The sequence below is a fragment of the Aspergillus uvarum genome, assembly GCF_003184745.1.
Source record: "Aspergillus uvarum CBS 121591 unplaced genomic scaffold BO82scaffold_58, whole genome shotgun sequence".
Classification (NCBI taxonomy): Eukaryota; Fungi; Ascomycota; class Eurotiomycetes; order Eurotiales; family Aspergillaceae; genus Aspergillus; species Aspergillus uvarum.
The window spans coordinates 56,848-84,033 of record NW_020291355.1 but is presented as its reverse complement, the minus strand read 5'-3'; the positions used below and the strand labels follow the sequence as shown (position 1 = coordinate 84,033).

The following is a 27,186-nucleotide window of genomic DNA, read 5'->3' as shown; positions in this document are numbered from 1 at the left end:
AAGGCGACGACACTCCGCGCATGATTCTAGCCACGAATGAGAACCACACCCAGGTCATCGGGGCGTTCATGCCTGCCCCGCTGCAGCGGGACGCAGGCGACGGCACGACGCGAGAATGCACGGTCGGGAAGACGCATTTATTTTTTCACCTGGGCAAAGACTTCATAGTCTTGCAATGCAAGAATCAACCGCGTCATTTATCTAAAACGGTGATTTGGATGGACGATGAGGCCGACGACGAGGCGTCGTCGACGGGAGCGTACTATGTTGGGGATGGGATCAAGAGAACGGGCGCAGCGAGATTGCACTTTGATCCTGTCCAAAAGACAGCTTCTCTCCTTGGCGTCGAGAGACCGAAAATGGAAGGGTACGAAGATGTGAAGAACTGCCAGGAAGCAGTGCCAGCAGATTGGAAAGTGGTGGTCAGTCCGAGTCGGGTTTATGTCTTTTCCATTGTGCTCTGAACACATGTGTCTGCAAGAAGGTAGAGCACATTCCACTCAGCGCTGTAGCTCATATCTAACGCTAGCGTATCCTTTCCAGTAAGCAACCCGAAAGGAAATCTCAACTACAGACTAGGTACCACCCACAGCATCCACCTGTCCTTGCTCACTTCAATCCCGCCTCCCCATCCTCCTCAACCAGACCTCCAAATCAAAACCCCCCTCACTGAGCTCCTCAGCATCCCCCACAAACTTGAACGTATAACCCAACTCCTCTCTGCCCCCCTTCCCCTCCCCACCCAAGAATTGGATGCGACACCTCTCCGCCCGGTAATTCTCAGTCTCATAAAGCGCCAACCTCTCGCCATCCCCCCGCGTGCGCACCTCGTAGACAAACCCCCGAACCACCGGTCCCGGCTCTGCCTCCACCAAGGCGGGATACTGGCCCCACAGCTTACATGCGTAGCCGAGGAGGTACGCAGGCCGAAGATGCGGCGTTCCGTCGACCAAGCCAAGGATCTTCGCCAGCAGGGAGGGGTCGGCGAGGGTGCCGTAGAAGAAGTAGGGGCCGGTGGGTGCTGCCACGGGTTGTGCTTTCGGTGCGTGGTTGATGAATTTCGGAGGAGCGGTGCGTAGCTTTAGGACGTAGGGTGATATCTTTGTTTGCGGGTTGGATGGGGATGGGGACGGTGGGGAAGGGGGTGGGGAGTGGCTACTACTTTGTGGGGGTTGAGCAGGCATGACTGGTATATCTGATTAGAATGAGCGGATAGTTGTGGAGTGCTGGCTCAATGATTATGTGCTTAGTAACCATAAAGCGTATCAGACTGAGCCAAAGGTTCTGTTTATCACGTAAGTACTAGGTACTCCTAGGTACTAGGTTGGTTCCAAAGTTCAAGGTAAGAAAGCAGCCATTTGGCGGAGAATCGTACGTGCTGCAAGACAATTGGTCAGATCCGGGCTATAAGGGCCGGATTCATGATGTTTCTCTCGTGCCCGCATCATCGATACTACCTAGGTATGCTTAATTTTTGATTTAAAAAATAAAAAAAATGCCTAACATGTTTCAGTTCCTTGGATGAATTATTGGGGCGATTGCGAGAAATTTATATTCCATTTTCAAAAGCAGTCTCTCTTGGAATCTACACAGGTACACAAAACTGCGGGAAATTTATTCTGGGTGAACCAAGTCCTACTGATACAGAGCATGCGATGCAATTATCCACAATCATGTATACACCGATCAACCCAGTAGGGTTCGGTCTGAGTGCTGGGCTAGGTGTTTTACTCCAGAGTTCTGAAATACCCTACCCGTAATCTGCTCACTGTTTATCGCATGAACGACACTCTTATTTCGACCTTCATCTCGGCCGGCCACATTTCTAATGTGTCTTTATGCCCCAGTTGCTGCGGTTCGCAATCTTGGTTTCACGACCGGGCCTCACAGACTCGTGCGCGAAAATGCCGAGAGACACTGGTTCTTAATCACAACCGATGATCCGTCCAGGTATCATCTCATGAACGATTATCTCATGTTACCGAAGAGATTCGACCACAGATACTTTGATGAGTGCATTTATCCTCACTTTGTAAAGAATCTATTTTTTCTAGGTGTGTCCTGTACAAGGCACCTTGAGAGCGTCAGTCGGGAAAAACAATGGAGGCGGCTCTGGATGGGGCTTTGTGGTGGTCTAGCCCTGATCGCGCTGATGCTGCTGATGGCCCTCCACAGCGATACGCCCACGACACTTGCGACGGCTAGTGCAGCCACCATTTTCTTTGCGCTGGGCCTCGCATGGTTTGGAGAAGATCTCGACGGGAAATATGTTTTGGCGTCTGTAGCGGCGTACGCCGCGGTGATAGTGGTTTTCATATGACCTTCCTTCTGGCTCAGCGTGCACAAGGTAAACAAGCCATCTGTCAGTTCCTGAGTATAGAGCACGCTTTTTCTGGAGAGACTCGGTACAGTTCTTAGCTTATCCTTTTCGTGGCTCCCATTTACATAACCCCAAGAGATTATAATACGCCGACTTGAAAGCTCTATGGTATTGGCAAGTGAGGGGTCCGATGCAAAGCATGTAAACACATAGCTCAGTTGTGCCTATGGCCATGTTGCTATCTTCGGGATTCCATTCGCTTCCATTTCTGATATGCTAGCATTTCTTGTAGGCAACATGTACGCCGGTTCAGGTGGGGTATTCGTTATCTTGGTGTTATCCTTTTGGCAAGCAGTGGAGAATTTGTTCACTGTAGTCGGTCAATACGAGAGACTTGCTATCTCAGAGCATCTGGTGTAGATGGCTGTTGCGCTACAAGCCAAGAACATAATTCCATGGAATTAGTCGCGCCAGCAAGAATTCAACAGTTCTCAAACAAAGGGAGCCGTATCGCGGACAGAACATAACCAGGCAACAACTCAAATGCTTGACGGTTTGAGGCTCGGCGTAGTTTGCACGCCATCTTCTCGTAATGTTCGCAAGATCTCCGCTCTTGCGACAATGAGACTGATGCTTGGGTCGGCACGGCGGACACGTAAGTAATCGCCCGTTTGCGGAGATTACTTCAAGGTTTTAGGTTAAGGTTCCGAGATCGTCTTCCCGTGTCATATCAACCTGGTACTGGCTTGGCATGCTCCTCCCCACCGTACAAGATACGACTGCCAAGCCGACAGGGATGGGGTGTCGAATTCACCCGCCTTGTACGTTTCCATGGGTTAAACGAGCAACTTAATTTGGGCCGCCACGATGTACAGTACGAACCAAAGTGCACGCGAGTCTCACGAGGAGCATGTGACCTTGACAGCCTTGAGAGAATATAAAGAAGTTAGAATGTATAGCACGCTTTAGTTGTCCGGGTTATGTCAATCAGCATCAACCATCTCTGTTCATACCACATTTGGGAAGCACAACTATATTCGAGGATTGGAACCCGCAATGCCAGCCCTCATCCATCTCGTCCGCCATGCGGAAGGCCTCCACAATTTGCGCCACAATGTCCAGATCCCCGATGCCCCTCTCAGTGAACGGGGCTTCAACCAAGCCGAACTGCTAGGCCAGAAGTTTATTTCCGCGCACTCCGACAGCGTCGGTGCAGTCGTCTCCAGCCCACTTCGCCGATCTATCCAGACCTCCCTGGCCGCATTTCGACGGGTATTGCATGCGGACCAATATCCTGCCAATACAAGCGTGGGTGTGCGGCCCGGAGTGAGGCTGGTGCTCGATCCAGCACTGCGGGAGTTCGGCGGCGGCTTGCCGTGCAACGCCGGCTCCCCAGTCAGCGAGCTGATGTCCGAGTTTCCGACACTACATCAGCTCCAGCAGCTGGATCCGGATTGGTTCGACGATTCCGGGCACGATCCGTCGTCCGCAGGGCGAATTAAACAAGATATCTTGGAACAATTGGAGCAAACACAGGCTGATCTGCACGAGAATCCTGATAGAACTGATATCGTGGTGGTAACTCATGACGGGATCATCGGTACCCTTGCACCTGGCATACGGATCGAACTAGGGCAATGAAAAAGCTTCGAGTTGGTTAAAGCCAGGAATGGAATGCGATCGTTGCAACCGGTTCAGGTCAATGGCGTCAAAGGGCCACTTTAAGACCGGATCAAATCTGCTGGAGTTGTCAATGGCTATGTAGTAGTGACTAGGCCTAGCTGGTGAGAGCCATGGGAGTTTGGAACGCAGGAATTCTTGAGAATGTCAACTAAACCTAATCTTTGATGGAAATGAAAGTCAAGTTTACCATGATCAATGACCAGATTGTTTGCAACTTCTAGACCATTATGAGTTCTCGTAGTGGAGTAAACATACTCGACCCCGAGCAGAAAATTGCCCCATCGAGGTCCCATTCCTCCAATCAAAGCTGCTTCCTAGTTATAAATTTGACATCCTCACACTCTGGGTCGATGGTGCCTATCTTTGGGAACTATCCGAGCTCGGGAAAAAGTGCCAAATCACCTTTCATCTCCACCCTACTTTGACAGAGCTGTCTGGAACGCATACGACGTGCTTCATCTCCACGTATAGATCGTGAATCACACTTTGAAGATCCATATAATACACTTCAACGAGAGCTACCCGAGAACGGAAGCTCTCGTATGAAACAAATGTTGCCCCAATCGTGGCCTCGGGTTGGGCAATGCAAAGGCTTGGCTCGCGTGTGGATGATCATCAGAGAGGACGAAGCCTTTGTCTACATAATCGGCATTCACGAGGACTATGCTCCAAGGTGGTCTGAAAACCCCCAAGCACGCATTCGAGGCCGCTCCGGACCTGTCTAGGCGACAAGAGCAGTGGCCTTGAAGTCATGGACCGACGCTGTTCTGCATCACGCAATTGCTATCGATGATGGCTATAAAGTGACCAGATCATCCACTTTCCCTTCGTCCACCTCCCCAGAAAAGTCTCACATCGTACGATAACAGACTACCTGCAGTCAAATCCCAATAGTTATCATGCTCTTTGACGATATTCCAGATGTTGAGGTTGCACGCACTCCTGGTGGAGCACTCCAGAGCGTAGACCATGCGCAGCGGCCCTGGGCTCCTAAGTCTGGGGACCAAGCTGTCGCGGCACTGGCCACCGCGAAAGATGTGGCAGAGCAATACCTCCAGGAGATAGCAGGCGAGTACAAAATAAATTCTGAGGTGAACAGCTTGACCGCCCCAGATTTCGATCTGAAGTTTGAGCAAGAAAGGCCCCGCTTTAGAAGCAAGGCTGTGATCTACCAACAGACCTTCAAAGATTGGCCGGTGTGGGGTGCGCAGCTCGATGTCACTGTGCGTGACGGTGATAAACGTGTCCTCAGCTCCAGCAGTACTCTTCACACTGATGCCTCGGGACCAGATCCACCCTCGGATGATGCTAAGTTCATTAAGAATAGTGTCACGGAGCAGGATATTGCTGCGTCGCTTGGTGTCCCAGTCGGGAGAGATGGCATCAGCTTTTCAGAAGAGCAGAAGAAGAGAAAGCAGCGCACTCTAGTCTATCGCTATAGCGCGAAGGGCAGGCAAGAGCAGGCGGGCGATTCTCCACCGATCCTAGCCTTCGCCGAAGTGCCTGAGAAGATTGAGGATGGCAAGTACTATGTGGTCCGAGAAGCCCTCTTCTCACTGCCTGTCTCGGGTTATGGCAAACTCAATTGGAGAGCCTTTGTCGAAGTCGAGACAGGATCAATTATCTACTTGCAGGCGCTCACGGCTGGCCTGACTGGCTGGGTGTTCTCCAGGGACCCCGTGACAAAGCTGGGGCACAGAGGCCCCCTGCCCACAGGCGATATAGTCGATTTGAATCTTCTACGCGACAGAGTGTTCCTTCCTGATACCGTGACCTCGTCTCCTCAGAGTCTCAAAGGTCGTTTCGCAGCAATTGAGGATTTTAAATTACCCATCAAGGTGCCACCCACCACTACCACTGGCGAGTTCAAGGACAGCGTGGAGTCAGATACATTTGCCGCTGTTAGTGCATACTATCATGTTACCAGGCTTTTCAGGCTCCTCGGTGAGCTGGGCTTTTCGGTCCAAGACTTTTTCAATGAAACCAAATTCCCCGTGCCGGTCGATCATCGTGGATTTGAGGATAATGTCAATGCGCAGGCTCCAGGCAATGCAACCGGTACTGGCTCTGGAGGCTTCATCTTCGGCCGGGCTGACGAAAATTCGCAAGTCGGCATCGCTGCGGACTTTCGCGTCGCAGCACACGAGTTTGGTCATGCACTTCTGTGGGATGCCATCCATTGGCCAGGCTTTGGGTTCGCTCACAGCCCGGGCGACTCGCTGGCTGCAATATACTCGGACCCCGGAAGTGATGCTCAGGATCGATTTGACACTTTTCCCTGGAGCGCCGTGGTTCGTCGCCGCCACGATCGTAAAGTCAAGGAAGGTTGGGCATGGGATGGACCGCAGTACAGGAGAGATGACGAGGCATATTATATGCGGGAGCAGGTCTTGTCCACCACTCTCTTCAGACTCTATCGAGCTATTGGAGGAGACGCCATCGGTGACATCAATCGGCAGGTTTGGGCCTCGAGGTATGCGCTGTATCTCATCCTTGGTGGCATTGCAACGATCACCACCAAGATGCACATGCCCTACCAGTATGTCTCGGCCATGATAGCTGCCGATAATGGCACAGTCCTTAGTCATCCCGGTGGTGCTGTTCGTAAGGTCATCCGCTGGGCCTTCGAGAAACAGGGCCTGTACCATCCACCAGGCATTCCGAACCCTGGAGTCGTTACCGAAGGGCCGCCACCCGCAGTTGACGTGTACATCGACGACGGCCGAGACGGAGAGTATGACTACACTCTCGTGTCCGATAATACTCCTGGCGTCTGGAATCGCCAGGCAGCAGACGGTGGGCGGGTCAACCAGCCCCCAAGACCCGGACAGACGAACTACTTCTACGTGGCTGTGAAAAACCGCGGCACCGGACCTGCAAACGACGTGAGAGTAGCTCTGTATCAGTCGAACACTTCTACAGCCACTCTGTGGCCGTCTCACTTCGATGTGCAGGGAACGGCGAACCTCACCGGTCCTCTCGGTGGGAATAAGCAAGCACAGCACATCTTCGGACCTTTCGCCTGGGTCCCCAATAACAATCCATCATTTGACAGATATTGCCTGTTGGCCGCCGTCAGTGCCGATGGCGATTTCCCTAATTCCGACGCAAGCACTGGGCTGACTTGCGCCGTCGGACCAACCGATATCGATAACCTGGTTCCATTTGATAATAACCTGGCAGTCCGATACCTCAACCGGACCTAATTCACGTTGTCAGGGTACATGGCCACAAAATATGCGCTTTCAATGCGCGAGCAGGAGAGCTCTGTCTTAATATGGTATTCTAGGATCAAGTAATATTCCTACTGTTTATTGGCTCAAATGATTATATGAACAGACTGACACCAATGATATGCCGTCGTCTTTATGGAAAAGAAAAAGGTCCACGCTGGACCATAGTTAAATAGCTCAGAGGACTTGAATGATATCATCCTCTTATTGCACCAGTTTCACACTACATTAAGAATATCTCAATACTTTTATCACCCCCGCTATCCTCAAGGGTGGATCGGCGAGCTGAAACTCGCCGGCGGAGGACCGGCGGTGGATCGGCTGGTGCTTACTTTGCGGCTCCACTGCGGTGCAGGCGGCCAAGCAAACCGGTCCATCTAGCCAATGCTTGGTCAAATGTTGGTCCTAACTACTCGGCACCAGTAGTACAGCTGTGAATTGCAGGGTTGCGTGCTTCGCGACAAGTGGGATTTTTCGTATTTCGGTATTTGCCTCACGCCAGGGTTTCCCACTGCTTATGGTTTCGTAGGTAAAATGCCGGTTTTTGCATCAAGGAAGGCGGGGTATAGTGGGATAGGAGGGCTATTCTAGGCGAATCGTATAGTAGATACTCATTAATGATATACTACCTGATCATTTAACGAGCCGTTCAGTGGCGAACCCTGTCAACCAGGGGACTTTCCAGCAAACCAATCTTTCAGCAGATTCTAAATTACCCCTCAAGGTATCTTTGCAGCGCCTGTAAAGCCCGTACAAGGGTCGCGCCAGCCTGGCCCCCCTCACCATCCCGCAAACCCTCCCGCAACTCCAGATCAAAAACATGACCCGCGCCATCGACAGGAAAATACTGCACCTCAGCACCACTCTCCAGTAACTTCGCCATCAGCCTCTCACTCTCACCACAGGAAACCTCCCGATCATCCGTCCCATGCACAACAATCGTCGCAGGGAACCCAGGCCCAAAGGCGCCGTCGTCCAGCGGAAAAAGTCCCCGCACGCGATTCTCCTGCACATGCCCCGCGACCGCCCCGTCCAGCCCTAACCCCACCACCCTCTCCCCGAACCCAGCCGACCCCGTCAGAAAATCCAGAAATACCCCGCGCTCCAGAAGCGAATACAACAAGGGAAGCCGTTGTCGCGTGCGCATTTCCTCTTCAGAGGACGGGAAATCCTCTCCGACGCTTATCTCGGCCCGCGCGATTCGCTGCGGAATCTCGTGTTGTAAGAGCCGCTCCGCTGCCGCTGGGTCAATCGCCATCGCACCGGGGAGTGCGACGCTCTGGGCCCATTTCCGACTCCCGAGGTCTAGTAGCGGGTAGAGGAGCCAGAGCGCCTTTGGGGGCGGGAGGGGAGTTTGGCCTGTCTGCTCCGCGAGGGTGGAAGCCGGGGGTGTAAAGTGCAGCGCGGTCACCAAGGCGCACCAGCCTCCGGCACTGGCCCCTGCCAGCACGATCTGGTCTGGATCGGCGGTGCAGTCTGGGTGCAGGCGGCGGAGAGCGCCTCCGGCTACCCATTCGTAGGCCGCGATCGCGTCTTCGGTGGTCGCGAGGCCGGTCGATTCGGGCAGGACTCTGTAGTCGGCTGAGATGAGGGTCCAGTTCTGGGTGAGCGCGTGGTGGAGGAGCCAGGCGGGGATGGCTTTGCGGCTGCCTGTTACCTGCTGTGGTGCTGAGCTGGAGGTTCTTTTTCTCTTTGCGTTGCTTTCTCGGGTGGAGATTTTTGGCATGCAAAAGTCGGGGAGACTTACGAGGTAGCCACCGTGAAACCACAGGAGGATTGGTTTAGGGGTTTTCGAGTCCTTGTCGGGTGGGAGGTACACATCGAGTTGGATGTCTGTGGTGAAATGGGTCTGGTAGACGTGGGTGTGTTTGCCATATGTTCTGGTCGTCATCTTGGTGCTGGCCTGGCTGTAAACACGCTCATACAAGTTCTCTCCGGGATATCTCGTAGCCCCGAGTGGGATACCCTGCAGGAAAAAAAAAAAAAAAAAAAAAACCGGCAGGATTTAGAAGGGTTAATCTACGCCTAATATGGAGACAGTACGCTCTCGAGGTAGCCTGGAATGTGGGGCTAGCAGGATTCTACTTGTGAGGGGTATGATGAGATACAAAGTATGCAAACTGATAGCGTAATTCATCTTCTGGCCTTTCGCTATCTGCCGTTGATATCCTTTCACTACTATGAACTACTAGCATTCTGTCCGGACTTTAGGCAAGACCAGATGAGATGGTAAGATGAAATAGTGACGGAGTCCCCTGCCTCCTCCGAGTGGTGGGCACCTCACCGCGCCGGCCGCGTGTAGATAGTTCCTCCTAGATAGCCCGGAATCTCACTATCTTCACGCTCCATCAAGTAGTTTAAACCTGTAGCTTGCGGTAATAGCCTTAGTGGTCAGGTGAACGCCTGACGTCATTCGCTTGTATGCATCGTCGCCATGCTAGTCATCGAATCTCCTCAAATCCCAACACAAACGTCAGAAAGATTTCTGTGGTTCAAGCAGTCGGCGTGCTAAAAGAAAAGTGCACCCGGACTTGTGTCATTCATGTCTAATGTTGCCAGGCGTTGTGAGGTCCTCCTTGATCCTTCAAAGTTATGAGAAGCCTCGGGTTCAGCGAGCGAGATGAGGAGAGTATGTATGTAGCTCACTCTGCTTGATATGCCAATGTCTAGGCTCACCCCCTCTCCTTAGTATGCTGAGGCCTGTTTCTGATGACACTGGTGGGGCTTCTAAAGCAGGCGCTGGAGCGACAACTCTCCACAGGGCGAAGGGAAAGTTAGCCAATGTACTGTACAAAGCAGGGGTAAGCTACAAAAGCTCACCCAAGATTGTCGTTCCTTAACCATACACGGCTCAAATTTTCACTCTCAGCGCCAGATTTCCCTGACGTTTTACTCCCTGGCCCTAAAAGTGATTACTGAACGTCTACTCCCTTCTGGCATAATAGTCCCAGAGATAGTGTCGGGTCCGCACAGATGATCAAGTCTGGACTTTGAGTTGAGAAGTGTTTATTGGGTGGTGAGAGAGCAGACTGATGCGATATGGATGTGTATAGCCTTGTGATTCAGCAACTTGCATTGGTGCATCACTTCTGGTTTCTTCATATGCCCTGCAAAAATATTGCTCGAGAGATCCCAGGACACCAATAAAGCATGCATTGAACAAGGAACGATGCAGACGGTGCCCTGCACGTCTTGCCGTTAGCCTCCTATCTCTATCCTGACTGTACGCAAAGCACCTTATGAAATCTCTATGCATCACTTCTCAGAAAGTGTCCTGTAGCAATCCGTGTACTTCGTGCTGTCATGTACAGATCATGTCGAACCGGGTGGCATACCCTGCGCAGGGATCGAGTTTGCGGGCCGCAGAGTAAGCCATGGATCTCATCCTCAAACCTATCCGAAATTATGGCATCTCGTTCTTTGATGAGGCTGGCCTACCTCGCACGCCCGCCCTTTCTTTTGGCCCGGCGGTCTGCGATCCGCTCTGGTCTTCGGCTCCAAACCTGGCCTCTAGTCTCGAGTCTAGCATGGGCCACCATCGGGAACGCAGTGGTCGAAAACCCCTCACGCTTCATGTAGCGCAGTGGCTTCCAGAGGACGCTCAACAACCGAAAAACATGAAGCTGGTCTTGTGTTCATGGCATGTGGAGATTCCTATGAGCATGTTCGATGCAGGTGATTGTAATCAAATGCATTGAGTATCCCAACCAGCTGCGTCACGGCAGCGAAGACCACCAATATATGAAAGAGCTGATGGGAGGACCCGTATATGTCGAACCGACCTGGGAATCGACTCTCGGGAAACTTGGTCTGTACGATCCTCACATTTAGAATATGATTCCCATTCTGCGCGAGACCTTGAGGCTTACCGCATAGATCAAGGCACCCATCAGCAGGAAGGCTCCCTCGATCAGATAATAGGGCATTCCAGATTGAATCATCATTTGCGAGAGGCCAAACATCTTGATCCCATGTATCAATGGTGCGAGGCCAGAGAGGCCCGTCGCCACGAACGTTAGGGCCCGGAAATTGCGAAATTCCGGGCCCCGAAACCTGGGACTTATCATGATGAAGATGGTAAGCAATCCGAGAACCCCGATCTGGCAATCGAAGTAAGCGTCGGGATCAACCTTGAAAGACTTGTGGGTGTGCAGATATTGACTCACCATGGACCAATAGATTTTGCGCTGCACAGGCTCGCACCAGAAGACCATGTATATCCCCGATACAAAATCCCCGATCGTCAAGACTACTATGCCTATCAGGTCAAGCCGCAGCCATAATTGTTCAATCTCGTGGGAGTGGTTCATCAAGGTGTGGTATGTCGTCGACAGTCCCAGGCAGATAGTGGCGGTCAAAAGGAAGAAGGCAAAAATGAAGCAATCAGCCACAGTGACCCTGGAGTATCTACTTGTCAAATACTGCTGAATATACCACTCGCCGAGGAAAAAGGCGACCGCTGGTAGTAGGTGCGAGTAGATGTTGACCGACTCATTGTGGATGTATGACAAACTGCCAAATGAGACTCGAGCCGAGCCTGAAATTGGGCGATAGCCATGAAGGATATATTCGTTGTCTTGATGCCAGTTCGGTAACTCCTCGAACGCAAGAAGAACTTTGCATCCCGTGGCAGCCTTGGATGGACTTCTTAAAGACCGTCGGCGGAGGGTTGCCTGCTCATCAGGTGACCTCTGCATTTGAGGGGATGTAACTCGAAGACGGGTAGAAGATACCATTGCTTTCACGTCTAGCAATGATCATGATGATAACGATGGTGGTGGTTGGGGATGGGGTGGGAATAAGTTAAAAGAAAGGGGGTAAGAGTCGTCGTGTTGGGGGGGAGGGATTCTTATTTCCTGCTAAACCCGATAAGCCTTGTAAATGCTTGTACCGCTGGACTATGCGAGTTCAAAAGTCCTACAGCGTCCTAATTGGCGTCCTATTTGCTCTTCCAGAGGCCGTAAGCGCTCGGATGTAGAGATGCCAGCGGCATGACAGCCAACAAACAACGTCGTATTGCCCAGCCCCACATCTCAGGCGGCATGGCCATTGCACTAAATCAAGAGCCATCGTGATTCTCCTGCATATGTTCGCCCAATGACAAAAATGCCTCATCTTAGAGTCGAGATCACCTAATTTAAGATAGTCATCTACCCGCCGGGTCAAGCCTCAACGCCAGTCATGTAAATGGTAAGCTCATCATATTACTAGTCATGTATCATGGAGTTGTAGGACAATGCGTTCCCACCACGCACGCACGTACTGTACCTTTACGGTGGATCTTACAGGGGTGGGTGGATACCCGCGTCGTCCCGGTCCGAACGGGCTGTATCATCACGTACTGTACTGTGATGTACTGTACTGTATCGTATCGTATAGTATCTGGTACCTACCTTGACCACCCCCACAGGAGGTCCAGGTGTGACCCCGTTTGACCACTTATTGATCCACCGTGTACATACATTACATACATCTTTCTGCTCTGATTGAATGCCTCCACTGCATCTGCATACTTTCTCACATCCAGCACAAGCGGAGGGAGGTGATTCCGTCTCTTACGTTCAAAGACGCAAACTTTAGCATTAACCTTCTATACGTACTCCCATTGTCGAACTGCATTTCGACTGGGTATGGCCACCCCTGACGATTACTCCGTCGGGTGGGTTTGCACACTGCCCATCGAGGTAGAGGCTGCCAAAGCTACGTTAGACTGCATTCATGACAACTTGCTACCTCCGAATCTGGACCTCAACAACAACAACTATATTCTGGGAAGTCTTCAAGGCCATCATGTCGTACTGGCATATCCGAATTGCCGCGCGTGTGATGATGGTGAAGAAGATGATAAACCCTCCTTAGCGGACGTTGCCATGCAGTTACAGGCCATCTTCACATCTGTTCGGGTCATTTTGATGGTTGGTATTGCGGGTGCGGTCCCAAACACGAACAAGGATATTCGTCTTGGTGATATTGTTGTAAGCAATTCGGCAGTCGGTCGGCCGGGTGCCATTCAGTATGTCGCAAACGGAGAGCAAATGGAAGATCGACTTTTTCGTGGTAGAGCGTTAGGACGGCCGACTTCATCACTGTTTCTCACAGCAACGAGGAAAGCCGAGACAGCCGCCATCTTCGGTGACAGTAAGATAGATCAGTACTTCGCCGACATCGTACGCAAAGACCCCGTCATCTTCTCCCGCCCAGGTCCCGAACAAGACTTTCTCTTCGAGCCGAATTATGATCAAGCAACTATTGATTCCGGAGAAAGCGCGTGCAGGGTCCGGTCCCGGCAGCCTCGGGAGACACGGAGACCTACAGTGCATTATGGCCTTATCGCCTCCGGTCATCATGCGGTGCGCCACGGAGCAACTAGAGACACATTGCCGCACAAGCAAGGCGAGCTGTGTTCTGAGACGGGCGCGACCGGCTTAAAAGATGCTGCCCAATACTTGATTATCCGAGGCATCTGCAACTATGCAGATTCGCATCGCTCGAAGCTCTGGCACCCCTATGCCGCAGTGGCTGCGGCAGCGTACGCAAAGGAAGTCCTTTCGTTCATACCCAAGGCTTCCAAGACAGTACCTCTGACACCCAACACCGAGGCTGGGCCCATCCTCAGCGCTTTGCTCTTGACCAGACCAGAGGTGGACCGAAAGTCGCTGATTGTATTGAAAGGGCGCAGAGCCGACGGCACGTGCAAATGGCTCCTACAGCATCCCTGCTATCAGGAGTGGTTGTCAAACCCAAATCAACCACTGCTTTGGATCTCGGGTGGCCCGGGAAAAGGCAAAACCATGTTGGCGATCTATATTACAGAAGTGCTAGAGCCGGTGGGTGGTGGTGGTGGTGGTGTCACCGGCGATGTTCTTCTCTACTACTTCTGTAGCAACCGCGATAAGAATCGGAATACGGCCTTGACCATGCTGAGAGGCCTCATACACCAGTGGATTGATCTTCAACCGCACCTGGCCCAATACATCAAGAACTCCTTTGAGGGCACTGAGACGACCAAGTACACCGTTTCCAGCTTTGTCGCCCTGTGGAGTGTATTCCTCACGATGCTTCAACATAGTGGGTCTTCCCAGGTGGTCTGTGTGCTGGACGGCTTGGATGAATGTGAGAAGGAATTGCTCGGCCAGTTTCTCGACGCCGTTGGGAACTACTTGTCCAAAACCCCAAAAGTGGGAAGGCCACGACTGAAACTTATTTTGCTCTCCCGGCCCCACCCAGCTATCTCGGAGAGCAGACTTGGCCAGTATCTGCACATCAAATTGGACGACTCCAATGCGGAGATAGCAGATGATGTCAAGAGGTACATCTCTGCCAAGGTCACCGAACTGGCATCCGAGCAAAATCTCTCCGACGGAATGGTTGCGCAAGTTCGGCAGGCATTATTGGCCGGCGCCGACGGCACCTTCTTGTGGGTGGGCTTTGTGGCCAATGAGCTTCAGGGGAGGAGTTGGGACAGAATCAACGAAATCATCCATCAGATTCCTAAAGGCCTAGCTGGAGTATATCAACGGCTGCTCCAGCAAATTGACGACAAGGAAGCGCTGGTGCCCATTCTTCAATGGGTGGTTCTGGCTGCCCGGCCCCTCACAATTGACGAACTGACAGCGGCCACAGACATCAAGGCATCCGGTACCCTTACCGCAACCGAAGTGACCAGGGGTCGGCTCAGGCTCTGCGGACCGCTCGTGAAGATCGAAGGAGATGTAGTGAACCTGGTCCACCAGTCGGCGAAAGAATTCTTCCAGAGCAACCAAGTCAACGGCAAGGGGATCAGCATGTTCTACATGGACCAGAGCACCCACAGGACTCTCATGCGGACCTGCCTCGCACACGTCGAGCGTAGTTATGTCTCCACCGGGGCGATTGAGGAGAGGTTCAACCGCGGTCCACTCTTCCTTTATGCCGCTCAATACTGGCCGGTGCATTTCTATCACGCCAATGACGCGGTTCAAGGGCCGTCTGAGTTCTCACGTCCATTTTTTGGAGCCAAGTCTGCAATCCGAGACAGCTGGTGGAGATTCTATTGGGAGCAGGAGAGGAACGGCGGAAATGCGCCCGCGTTTACGCTCCTTCATCTCGCTTCGTATCTTGGTAATGTAGCCTGGGCTAGATGGTTGATCAGCAAGCATGTCCGCCTCGTTTCGCGCAAGGACAACTACGGCCGAACCCCGCTTTGCTGGGCCGTCAATCGAGGTCATCGGCACATGGTGGAGCTGCTTCTCGATCACGGTGCTCGTGTCAATGTCAAAGATCGAGGCCGGTTGACGGCACTCCATATCGCGGTCAATGGACAGCACAAGGACATCGTGTCTATGCTGCTCGGTCATGGTGCCCATCTGGAGAGTAAGTCTGAGCATGGAGACACCCCGCTGATTCGAGCCATTCAAACGAACTCAAGGGAGATCATCCAGATGCTGCTTGAGCACGGCGCGCGCGTGGACGAACTGCCCACCCCTTCAGGAGTCGCCTCTCTGAGAAGTCCTTCTGACCCGATGGAAGAGAGGGTGGAAGAGCTACTGGGACTTCGAGAACAGATCTTTCTCGCCCGGTACAAGCAGGCATCGCGAAAGGTCAACCTCGTCATGAAGGCCCTCGGCCTTTCCTTCCGCTTCCCCATCGTTCTGCCCCTGGTTACCCTCTATCTGAAGTTTGTGGCCTTCGACCGCTGGGAGAATATGCCTGTACTGCAGGAGGTCGCCAGGAGGCGTAAGATGAACGAAATGCGCCAATGGGCAGAAACGTACCGTGAATTCTTCGTCCAGCTGGTCGTTTCCAGGAATCATAAAGGGCTGCAGGCCATGACCGACCTGCCGACCCAAGTGTTTCGGGAGGTCGCCCCCGGGGATCTGCAAGCCCTTCTCGTGATCGCAGTCCTTGTCGGCTCGGAGGCCAAGCTCGCAGCTGTTCGACATGGTTGGAGAGAAGGCGATGCCATCACAGCCAGAGCATTCTCGCATTGGGCCGCGATCGCCTGCCAGAGAGGCGCGGAGGAATCTTTACACTACGGCGTCCGCGACTTCTTGAACGACTTCGATACCTCGATCCGCAGCGGCAACCGGGAGGATAATGTGGCTCGGACTGTGGTGCTTCTGACATCGCACTTTGCCATGATCGAGAATGACGAGCCGCGGCCAATCGAATACTTCTCCGGGGTCATCGCCGAGTTCTACGAAGGATACATCGGTGGCGGGCACGAAGTTGACTTATTCAATGACGCAAATCAGGCATGCGCCGGGGAATTGGCCGGCATCAGCCAAAGCCGCGATTCCACTAGATTAATTCTCTTCCTGACAAGTGTCTTCCAATTTGCCCAACGCTCGCAAGGGGCAGGACGGGACCGCTTCCTCAATTTACCCTCTGCGGCATGCTTGATTCTCTGCCAGGAGAATGCCATGTCTCACCAGTGGCTGATTGGCGAGGCGATACCAGAGACGATGAGTACCTTGATTTCCAAACAACCACCAGGATCGCTTCGAAAGCGGGCGTGCAAAACCTTGGTGGAGTGCCTGATCATCGGAAAGCAACATGGCGTGATATTGCAAGCGGCTAAATTGAGACGAAGTGTGAATGGAAGCCTGCAATCTCTGCCCGACGTCCACGAGATGGTAAGCCGGATCATTGATATATGAAGCACTGCGCACCCTCTTGGCCTAAAGGGTGGTGAGGTGCATCGAAAGCCAGGTTGCAAGGAACAGCTGGGCCCCTGTGGATGATTGCATGTTGCGAATGGCCTTACCACGTTTGCTTTTCTGATGGAGTCTGCTTGCTTATGGCATCGAGGCGAGGTTCGCATTTCAAGTACCGGTTCTGATGAAGTGTTTTGACACTGGGAAGGATGCACCGTTCAATAGCAAGGGATTTGATCTAGCATTCGATGCTTCACGTGGCGGTCACTCAGTCTTCACGCTGATTAGGTCTTCTCTGAACTTTCCGCATTGACGTCCGTCTCTAAGCGGTGTCTCGGGCGGATCCTGTAGCGTACGCTAATCATAGTACAATTCTCGTCTCCGTGGCGGAGGCTATTTTAATCTTAAGGACTGTTCAACTAAACGTGGTTTCGCTTTTGAGCGTCTTTTTCCATTGGCATTGACCGTTCATTTCCCTCTTGTTGTCATATCCATGATAGTATGGGTAACGGTTTGGCGGAATTAGGGGATTGAGTCGGTCGGAAGACGGGTTAAGGTTCCACTGGTTACCGGGCGGGCTGGCGATGGCTCTCAGCGTCAGTCGAAACTGAGCTTCTCAGGAAGGGCCGAAGAAGACTCTCGCTGTTTCTGTGCTGAGAGGGCAGTATTGGATAGCGATACAGTGGCTATCTGTTGTTCAGTGGCTGTGCTGCTACGGCAAGAAGTCCGCAATACTTGCTCCGTAAAGCATTCATGCCCATGACCTGAGTACGCCTTACGGAAATCAACAACCATGGCCCCATCACCTCCAAAATGAAGAATTGGGCGACGGGACCTTGCTTCAGTCTTTCTCTATCCCTCCTGTGCCGGCAGCTTGCTTGTCCCTTTGCCGGATAGCCAAACCCTTTGATACAAGCTGACTTGCAAATGATGTCAGCAGTCTGTGTCGCTGTGATAGCACAAGAATCAACAGCTCTAGTCATGTGAGCACGAGCTGTTGACATTCAATCTTCACAAGCTAGGCGATTGACGACAGGGCCAAGACATTAGCCCGAAGAGGCACGAGGCATTTTAATCTCAAGCCCTCGCTTCCCAATTCCATCGCCGTGCGCTGGAATCGCTATCCCAACAGCCGCCTGAAGAACCGCGTCAGACCAGACCCATCGGACTTCGCTTTACGTTTCTTGTCAGATGCTTGGGCTTGAGGCGCCGGTCGGCGTGTTGGCGTCGTCGAAATGGGGTGGTCCAGCGGAGAGGACGCTGACTGAGCGGAAGCCGATAAGAGCAATCGTTCTCGCATTGGCGGCGGCGGCGGTGATGGTGATGGTACAATTGACTGGTTCGGTAGTAACGGGCCTGATCGACGCGGGGCGGAAGGCTGGCCATGCGCTCGGAGTGCAATCTGGATCCGGCGCTGGACGCTGGGGTCAGCATCTGGCCGTGCGCAAACAGCTCGATTGAGCCGTCGCAACACCCGGTCATCCGCGATAAATTCCTTCCAAGATCTGCGTCCCATGGGGAGGATATTGGGATCTGCACCCATCTCGAGGAGAAGGTCCACCATAGCAAACATGCTCGTCTTCACCGCGTAATAGAGCGCGGTCCGTCTTCCGGAATCCATGCCGTTGACGTCGTGACCGAGTCTGAGGAGGAGTCTGATCATAGGAACACTGCCGGTGATAACAGCTTGTCGTAAGCCTGTGACGGCTCTGCAACAGCGTGACTTGCTAAAGGCTAAGTTACTGGTGGCTTTGTACAAGTAGCTGGTTGGCTCGAGGCCTAGCCATTCTTCCGCAGTAAGCCCATTCTCGTCGACCAGGGCTGAAGGCTCTGCGATAGCAAAGCTGTCAAGTAGGACCTGAATAGTTGCCAGATCCCGACTGTGAACGGCTAGGTGAAGAATAGACCAGCCATGGTTATCCTGCTGCGAGGCACTGGATCTTATGCGGTCGTCTTCCAAGAGGCACTGGACAACGTCTGAGTGCCCCATGTAGGCGGCATGATGCAGTGCAGTCCAACCGTGACATGTTGACTTAAGTGGGTTGGCTCGCCGTGAAAGAAGCAAACGTACAATATTAGCATAGCCACCGTTTGCTGCACAGTGCAATGGTGATGTACCATAAGAGCTGACAGCATTGACGTCAGCCCCTCGATCCAATAAGCAGTGCACAGTCTCAAAATGGCCTTCCTCCGCTGCCCAGTGTATTGCGGACCAGCCATCCTGATCTTGATGATTAGGATCCCCGCCAGACAAAAGAAGCACCTGTACAGTGGGAAGGTCGCCAGAAGCCGCTGCCGTTTCTAATGGGGCTCTGTGCCTATTTGCTTTCTGGGATATGCTGGCACCGTGGTCCAGAAGCATCTCAGCAACTGAAGACCAGCCAAGTCCCGCTGCCCAATGCAGCGCAGACTTCCCATCCGCGCTGACTGCCTTAGCATCGGCGCCTATGTTTAGCAATTCGTCTGTGGCCTGGGTTTGCCCTGCAACCGCAGCCCAGAGACACGGAGAAAATCCATGATTGTCAGTTCTATCTATATCGGCACCGTGTTCGACAAGGACAGATATGGTATCAATATGGCCTCTTTCTGCAGCATAATGCAGGGCTGTCTGGCCGTGGTTATCACCCAGATCTATGGTGGCCCTTTCGCCCGCATTCAGCAGCAAAGCCATCATATCACGACCACAGGATTGTTCCATGGAGGCGTGATGTAACGCTGTTCTCCCATCATCGTCCTTGCTTTCCAGACCTGCGCCTCCGTGAATCAGTGACTGAACTAAAATCAGATCACCGGCTTGTATGGCATGGTAAAGCTTTGCCATTCTCGAGCCCTCTTTGTCCTGTAAGTCTAGTCTTGTTACCGATGCAGTAATATCGTCTTCGCCGTGGTCCTTGATACCATCTGCAGCCACGGCGTCATCATCCCGATACTCCAGAGCTTCATCATCCATGACACTGTACATGGATGCACGGAATTTCGCAAACCCCGGCACATCATCCTCTAACGGCTGATCACTATCAATGTTCTCGGTGTCTTCCTCATTATCGCTAGGGAGCTTTTGCAACGTGATCAAGGCGATTTCTTTGACATGAGCGGCAACGTGTGACTGGAGAGCTTCACTCGAAAAGACAGCATTAGGCTCGACCTTGTCCGGGGGTTGGAAGTCATCGCCAAATGGGCATTCCATTATTCTATCAAGTAACGGTCTTCGTGCTGCGAGGCTGAGGGTTCCGACATGCGTTGCAGGGACGCCGTGCTCCTGAATGGCATGCTCCCGATAGTGAATCTCCTCATCGAAAGTGATCGGATCATGAGAAGGAGCTCTGCACTCCCATGTATGCCCGTGAGCATTCTGCATGTGGCTGATCCAGGCACCGGACGTCTCAAATGTTGCTGGGCCGGTCTCATGACGACCTGCTTCTAAGCATTGTGCGGAAACACAAATGAAAGGCTCTAAGTCTCTGATGACGTGATTGCTACGAGAGGTTAACCGCCTTTCTCTCCAAAAAAAAAAAAGATAACAGTTTGCTTACTGCCACAGCATTGGCTTCGCTCTGCTCTTGAATTCAATAATGACGCCACAGTATGGACACTCATCGGTTGGCGGTAATGGTGGGAACGACAGATTGTTATTCACTAGGACAGACTTGGCTCGAGGCACCTCGGTCGTAGATTTGGCGTAGAGGGCTCTAACAGCAGATTGTCGAGCAGTAGTTGCATTGGTTATGGGCACAGGGGGGGGGCTTGCTGCTCCCAATATCGTTTTAGTTGTCGCAGGCTTTGGGAGCATGCTCGAGTCAAAACGTACAGCTGGAGCACTTCCGTTTATCTTCGGCAGTTGGACAACAGTTGGGGCAGTTTGCGGATGCTGCAAACTCAAGCCGATGCGCCTTCGATGGGTTCGCTGGTAATACAATCGTCGTAGGCGCACCGCATTGGCTTCGATCAATGCTGTGCGAAGGGATTCCGGTGCCATTGGAAAACGGAACCGGATATAGCAATCTGTGTAGAGACGCAATTCAGCGATCGCCTGGTTTGCTTGTTCATCATCTCTGTATCTTTCGATCCTCCGCGCCCGGTCGGCTTTCGCGGATTTTCGAACAGCATTGGAGAGACGAAAGAGCCGTGTGACCGTTCCGCCAATGATATCGGTGATTTTTGAGATGTTCTCTTCTGCTGGATCTCCGTCGCTGTCCGAGTCACTTGCGTCATCCTCGGGTCTCCTCCTCCAGACATCCGAGTCACTGTGTCCTGACACACGCTGTCTTTTCCTGCTTGGAGTCTGCGGTGGGTTCTGAATCGGCTTCACTTTTATGAAGAACTCTCGTTAGCATAAACTCTTCGACGTTTCGTTTCTCGGTGACCGGGGGCGGCGGGTACTTGCAAGACACCATGGTATCACAAATAAGGCCTAGGAGCTGATGTATGATCTCCACGACCGTGGGACTGAATCGAAGCCGGTAGTCCAGCGAAACATTGAGCGGTCCATACACGTCCATGTTTGCTGCCCACAGTGTAAATCGTGCCAGCTGATCATCCATGATAGTAGGATCCGGCACAATGTCTGGCAATACTATATATTGGTGGAAAAGCGAGTTGCACTTTGTTGCGTGCTCTGCGATGGTCGGGTGAAGATCATCTTGGAGAAAGATATCTTCCATCGTCTCATCTTTCCCACGATCCAGCACCTCCATGGCCGATGGATGCGGTCCCGGCGGTTTGCGAGAACAAGGCAGCTGATCCCGTCTATTCGAAAATAGAGTATCCTAAAAAAATGTTGTTGGACAAGCAATTGCGACCAAGGTGTACAATAATGTCGCATGGATCCGAGGAATGTCAGATGGTGAGACACCGCCATATGTGTTGGTTTTTGCTGAGTTGTACTGTAATTAAGACTTCGGCCCGGAATTAATTACAAGTTGCGTCACAGTGCAAAGGTACAATCGTGTTGGTACCCCCCCTGGTCCACCCCCGAGTCGTTTAGGTCAACCTTGTACCAAAAATACCAAATTCATAATTGGCTTACCAAGAAGGCGGCCAAACTCACTGATGTGACAGTAAGTGCTCCGTGACCATGACAAGACCAGCTAGAAGCGTACCGACTAGTAAGCATGGCGCCCGGCGCTGAGTGCGGGTTTTCGGACTCACGACAACCAACTAAGTTATATACCTATTGCTATTGGTTAGTCGATGGATTGGAAGAGTGAGTGAGGGGTTGAAATGACCAACTAAGTGAAGGCAACAAGTAAAAGGAGCAGCATGAACCGCGATGGCGTGGGATCAATCTCGTCTCACCTTTGCCTGGCCTAGTCAATGACTCCAACCCTTCTCGACAGCGAGGAGTATATTCTCCGGCATTGCCAAACATCTGGAAGTCATGTCTTTTCCAAAGACTTATTTCCTGTGTCCGACATCGGATTTTCTCCATCCACCGCCAGCGGGTCCGCTATGTCTTGGATCTATACTTTGCTCCACATCAACACCGCAATACCCTCTGAATAGAGGGGGATCTGTTGCCGTGACCGCGCCATTACCGCCGGTCGTAGACACCGACTGGAGAAAGACCATCTCCACCGAGCAAGGACTCGGGTGCGGTGTTTATGCACAGTTCCTGCAGCTGGCTACCGGGGGATCACCTCTTGGGCCCGAGGTGAGCGTTGAGACTTCCAGAAAAAGGGCGGAGGTGTTTGCATTCGACCGGGTGACGACTCTATCATTTGAGCCAACGCAAGAGTACGTTGAAGAAGCTATCCAAGCACCGGCCGTGCAGACGTGGCTGCGGGAGCCCAAACAGAGATTCGCTCCCGTTGTCTCGCTCTTTCTCGTCACCGGCATGAAACTCGTTCAAGGCGCCAGGATCAGATACTCCACTTCGCAGAGTGCAACAGTTCGAGGCAACATTGGTTTTGACGTGACTGCGCTGGGTGCATCCATCGGCCCAAAGGGCCACTGGAGTAGCAGGAATGAGGACGGGACAGAACTCAATCGTGAAACGGAATTTGTGTTTGCGTTCCGCGTGAAAAGGCTCAGATTCGGGCGCAGACTAAAAGTGGAAGAGTACAACAAGGGCGCATTTTTGGCCATTGGTGGAGAACAAGAGGATAACACATCTGTTCTGGTCGAGGAAGTGGACGGGTCACAGATTAGGACAGCTCAAGCCGTTCCAGATGTGACCGAGCATGGCAACGTCTATTGCGTCCCCGCTTAAATATGCTACAATCTGTTTGAGACCCCAATGAACAGTGAACAGCTCTACTTTGGCGGCATTCTCAGTACCTAGCTTTCTAGCTATACATGTGTTTCTTGATGTCCTCAATCTTTTCATAGACATGCTTCCTTGTCGACTCTCTATCAAATATTACATGGGGCGTGAGGTAGTGATAGCCTGCTCCTCTTGTATGCCTGACCATACTCCTCAGAACCGCATCCATTGAGCCGGCATCCTTTAGCCACGGCCCCAGTGCTTCATTGCCGGGTTTGATCTGTTGGTCTTGCTGTCGGACAAAGGACAGAACCGATGCTGCCAGCCCAGCGGCTATGGGGGTCGCGACCGATGTACCTGACATTACCTTGACAGTTTGACCGCGGCCATCTTTGCCAACTGGCCAATGAGAGGAGACGCACTCCCCAAGTAGACTGAAGTTGACATCTTTGTCGTCTGCGGTCGGGTTGAACATGGAAGGATTACCATGTCCATCAGTTGAGTGTATACAGAAGACGCCGGGATATTGAGCTGGAAAGGCCCTGCCAAGGTTCGCTCCATCATTCGATGCCGCTGAAAATAACAATGTCTGACTGTGTATAGCATTGGCTATGGCTGCTTTTATTGGCGGGCTGTGTTCACGAATCCCGAATGACATCGAGATGATGTCCACTTTCCATTCGGAAACTGCAAAATTGATGGCCTGAAGAAAGAATCAGCTCGAATCAAAATTCTGCTCTGTCATAGGGCCAATCCTACCTCTGCAATGTCGCCGTAGGTGCTACGATCGAGTGTCTCTTGATGCGCAATTCTGGCGATATAGATTTCAGCACATGTGGCAACTTTGAGCAGAAGTCCAAGAGCATGAGTGCCGTGCCCGATCTCATCTCGGATGTCTTCTGGTTTTGTATCAGCGATGAAGCTTCGCGCGGCCTTGATCCGTGGATCTAGTTGTCGATTTTCGATCATTAGAAGTGGATTCTCAGGGTCAAACCCGGAATCTAGGATCGCTATTCGCACCGGTTCAACCGCTCTGGGTCCGGCTTCGATCGATTCGTAAGGGTCAACAAAGTGATGAATGGAAGACAGAAGGTTGTCCATCCATTGTTGCGAAAGTTGACTCCTGTCTGCCTATTAGAACCACAAAGCATTGTGACCATTAGGAAGAAACCTCACTCTTCTTCACAACCCGCCTGGTAGCTTGCATCAAAGAAACACAAGCTCTTCGCTGGCAGCTCCGCCAAATATCCGCTTAGTTGCGTTTTCAAAGGAGGCCGTGCCGGCATCCGTAGAGCCATATCTGAGCTGAACGATGTGTAACCCGCGGGCGTGACGTCAGAACTAGAACGATCCGGAAGTGCTTGGGCGCCGATACTTTTATCATGTGAGTCCGCCTTGTCTGTTCGATGGCACACAACCTCGCAGCCGATGGAGCCCCAGCGGAGCCTATTTTCTTGAGACTCAAAAGAGCCCAGGTCCTCCAATCGAAGTCCCCACCCCTTAAGTATTTCAGCCTCCAGCCGCTTGACAACATTTTGGTAAAATAGTCGCTGTACGCTGACCGATTCAAAGTCAGCCTACTGTCCAGGTGGTAAGTACTCCCACTGCAGGCATGCCTTGGTAGCGAGATAGTAATCAACGCTAGCATCAGCTTCCAAAGATTTAAGCTTTTCAAGACTGGTATAATAGTCAGTATTGACGTTTCTGGTGGTGGACGAGTCCTTCTGCATCAGGTCCACGGGTGTGCAATAATGAAGCTCGCACAAGAGGATACCAAGCGCTAGCACACTGGCATTGGGATGCACCCTGTGTTTAGAGTTCTCCGAACCGATGCCGGTATCTTCATTGCGGTTTGAATGATTTGGGATGTGCTCCATGGCGAGGAAAGGCTTCGTAATATCTGGAAGTTCTCCACTTTGCAGAGGCTCAAAGAACAGAATCTTTGAGTGATTGAAGGAAGGCTGCAGCCACGGTGTCTCCAAAAATGGAAGAAGCGCGGTAGCCAGGGTGACGGCCAAAATCCGCTTACCCTTGAATGGCAATGCAGATGAGCTACCGCGTAGTTCCTGCTGACGCTTGAATAATGCCGACAAGGAAACTGTTCCAGACGTGCGATCCCCACCAAAGGTCTTCGGTTGCGGACGAAGCCTCTGAAACCTCCCATCTTCAAGAGCAAAGTTCAAGCAATTAGCCTGGCCAAGAGACTCTGTAATACTTTGACATATGTGGGCAAAATCGGAAGCGCCGCAAGTTAGAGGCTCAGATGTGCTCCTCATCCTGTTATTATGCACGTCTCTGCCGCGAGTTCGTTAGGTCAAAATCATTGCCGATTACCGAAGGCTTTAAAGGCTTACTTGACGGTTATTTTGGCTTCTTGCAACTCTACCGCAAGAAGAGACCGTACACCGAAGAACACTTCGAAGCACGTCTCGACCTTCAGATCCTTCTTTTGTCGTGGCAGCGAGAGTCGAACGCTTAGTCCTGAGCACTTGTGGCAAACACAGATCCAATCTCTTCGTAACGCATTGTTCAAGAATAACAAACGTCTTCTCATCAGCACGGCGAAGTCGGCATTTGGGTCTTCGGGATCATCGCACGTAGCTGGCTTTTCGCGAGGTAGAACCCGGCGTCTCTTAGCGTCAGTGTACAAGTACGCCAGTTCTTGAATGACAGCTTCACTTTCTCTTCTTCGTTTACCAGGGCGAATGGAGATTTCAGGGCTGGGATGCGAATTTTGACTCGGATGCTCGATCACGCTGCGCATCGTCTGAAGCTTCGGATACGGCACATCATGCTGTAGGCGCTGGCGCATTACTTCGTGTCAACAAGCAGGAAATGAGGAGCTGGAAGACTGAAGCTTGTTGTATATGAAGAGCGCTTACAAAGTCTGGTTCTCGGGCAGAGTCGTACTGAACATAGTCTTCAAATACACGCAAGGCCTTTGCAAGACGTTCAGGCTCAACCTCGTCCAAGTCGTCGGCATCATGCTGCAGATATGCATCCGTCCGAAGCCAGGCTTCGCGTGTGCGCGATCTCAACGACGCGGGCTGCGTAGACCTTTCCGGTCGTTTTCTAGCGAAAAACCCAAGCACAGACTTCAAAAGACCTCGAGAATCGTTTTCGTCCATCATTCAAAATCAGCACAAATGGAGTGAAAGATTTGACCGGGACTCAAATCGGCTATAATATGTAAGGATTGAAAGGCAGAAACTAGGCGTCTTAGCCATGTATTATTAAAGCCTGCAAAACCTGGCCTCGGGGCTGTGCTAGCCTGCTACTTAAAAAAAAAAAAAAAAAGAAAAAAACCAATTCCGAGTTTAACTGACCGGCTGTTTATTCACAACCCGATCTGGGCGGGTGGTAGCCAGAAAAGACTACACTACGGCAGGCCCTTTCTTTTCCCATATCTACGCGTACAATTGTCTAAGTAGAAACAACCCTTTTCCATGAACATGGGATCGCGAGTGACAGATAGCGGATCTCAGCGCGGAAGTCTCCGGGATGACCCCTTCAGAAGACCAAGCGGAGAGTACTGTGATAACTGTATGGACCATGTACTGTACTGTAATTTACAGAAGTGGGGATTACCCACTCGGTTCGGCGCGTCTTTCAGCCCTCAAATCTTGGACCAGGACCAGGAAACAGCTGCAGTGGATTCTCATTACGACAATGATAACAGCGCAGCTATAGTAGCTCAAGTTCCAATCTACCTATGTTTATTCCGAGCGCATCAATAAGCCCATTCTCCAGCCAATATCTTATAGAGTAGGGTGTCCTCCGGCTCGAGGGTGGGGTAAGCTTGATCGTTTTGTTTACCTCTTACCTCGTTTCTGAGCCGTTCGGGTGGGCCACAATCGACGGTGACCCAGTATGATGAACAGCAGTAGACTACGGACCTCAGCTGTGACAAGCCCCGACTCACTAGGCGGCTAGCATGAGAATGAATAAGAGCAGCTGATAGCAATGGCTCAATCAAGTGGACCTGGAGCTTGAATTAACTAGTAATCTATAGCTAGTTCCTAGGTCATTTTGAAACTTTGCTAGGAATCCGATCCTTTGTCTCCTCACTGGCGCCACAGCGGCATGACCATTTGTCTGCTCGTTGAGTAGCCA

The 27,186-nt window shown here is 52.0% G+C and overlaps 9 protein-coding genes across 9 annotated transcripts; 4 read left to right on the top strand and 5 right to left on the bottom strand.

Moving 5' to 3' along the window:
• Nucleotides 1-614: 614 nt before the first annotated feature.
• BO82DRAFT_266180 (gamma-glutamylcyclotransferase family protein) lies at nt 615-1,151 on the bottom strand (the record flags this gene model as incomplete). The annotated part of the gene is made up of 1 exon (XM_025630952.1): nt 615-1,151. A coding segment is annotated over one exon (537 nt), but the record flags the coding sequence as incomplete, so codon positions are not given.
• A 2,219-nt stretch (nt 1,152-3,370) lies between these two features.
• On the top strand, nt 3,371-4,132 carry BO82DRAFT_422028 (histidine phosphatase family protein). Its single transcript, XM_025640190.1, has one exon. The coding sequence runs from the start codon at nt 3,377-3,379 to the stop codon at nt 3,959-3,961; it is 585 nt and encodes a 194-aa protein (XP_025488427.1). The 5' UTR covers nt 3,371-3,376; the 3' UTR covers nt 3,962-4,132.
• A 770-nt stretch (nt 4,133-4,902) lies between these two features.
• BO82DRAFT_291722 (uncharacterized protein) lies at nt 4,903-7,209 on the top strand (the record flags this gene model as incomplete). Its single annotated transcript, XM_025631742.1, has 1 exon — nt 4,903-7,209. One exon carries the CDS (start codon nt 4,903-4,905, stop codon nt 7,207-7,209), a length of 2,307 nt encoding a protein of 768 aa, XP_025488426.1.
• A 520-nt stretch (nt 7,210-7,729) lies between these two features.
• BO82DRAFT_394768 (alpha/beta hydrolase) lies at nt 7,730-9,184 on the bottom strand (the record flags this gene model as incomplete). Its single annotated transcript, XM_025638755.1, has 2 exons — nt 7,953-9,184; nt 7,730-7,823 (listed from the first exon to the last, which is right to left on the bottom strand). The coding sequence occupies exons 1-2, from the start codon at nt 9,125-9,127 to the stop codon at nt 7,730-7,732; spliced, it is 1,269 nt and encodes a 422-aa protein (XP_025488425.1). The 5' UTR covers nt 9,128-9,184.
• Nucleotides 9,185-10,890: 1,706 nt separating this feature from the next.
• On the bottom strand, nt 10,891-11,933 carry BO82DRAFT_377369 (hemolysin III family protein; the record flags this gene model as incomplete). The annotated part of the gene is made up of 3 exons (XM_025637577.1): nt 10,891-11,046; nt 11,106-11,336; nt 11,403-11,933. 3 exons carry the CDS (start codon nt 11,931-11,933, stop codon nt 10,891-10,893), a joined length of 918 nt encoding a protein of 305 aa, XP_025488424.1.
• Nucleotides 11,934-12,745: 812 nt separating this feature from the next.
• BO82DRAFT_317781 (natch and ankyrin domain protein) lies at nt 12,746-17,234 on the top strand. Its single transcript, XM_025632624.1, has 2 exons — nt 12,746-15,087; nt 15,346-17,234. Exons 1-2 carry the CDS (start codon nt 12,867-12,869, stop codon nt 16,872-16,874), a joined length of 3,750 nt encoding a protein of 1,249 aa, XP_025488423.1. The 5' UTR covers nt 12,746-12,866; the 3' UTR covers nt 16,875-17,234.
• A 757-nt stretch (nt 17,235-17,991) lies between these two features.
• On the bottom strand, nt 17,992-21,565 carry BO82DRAFT_405416 (ankyrin repeat domain-containing protein; the record flags this gene model as incomplete). Its single annotated transcript, XM_025639489.1, has 4 exons — nt 17,992-18,837; nt 19,732-20,347; nt 20,405-21,061; nt 21,132-21,565. The coding sequence occupies 4 exons, from the start codon at nt 21,563-21,565 to the stop codon at nt 17,992-17,994; spliced, it is 2,553 nt and encodes an 850-aa protein (XP_025488422.1).
• A 609-nt stretch (nt 21,566-22,174) lies between these two features.
• On the top strand, nt 22,175-23,278 carry BO82DRAFT_357475 (uncharacterized protein). The gene has a single exon (XM_025636028.1). It carries the CDS (start codon nt 22,249-22,251, stop codon nt 23,077-23,079), a length of 831 nt encoding a protein of 276 aa, XP_025488421.1. The 5' UTR covers nt 22,175-22,248; the 3' UTR covers nt 23,080-23,278.
• BO82DRAFT_377365 (S8/S53 family peptidase) lies at nt 23,156-26,201 on the bottom strand (the record flags this gene model as incomplete). The annotated part of the gene is made up of 6 exons (XM_025637576.1): nt 23,156-23,760; nt 23,859-24,196; nt 24,250-24,650; nt 24,714-25,344; nt 25,428-25,867; nt 25,956-26,201. The coding sequence occupies 6 exons, from the start codon at nt 26,199-26,201 to the stop codon at nt 23,156-23,158; spliced, it is 2,661 nt and encodes an 886-aa protein (XP_025488420.1).
• Between the last annotated feature and the right edge of the window lie 985 nt (nt 26,202-27,186).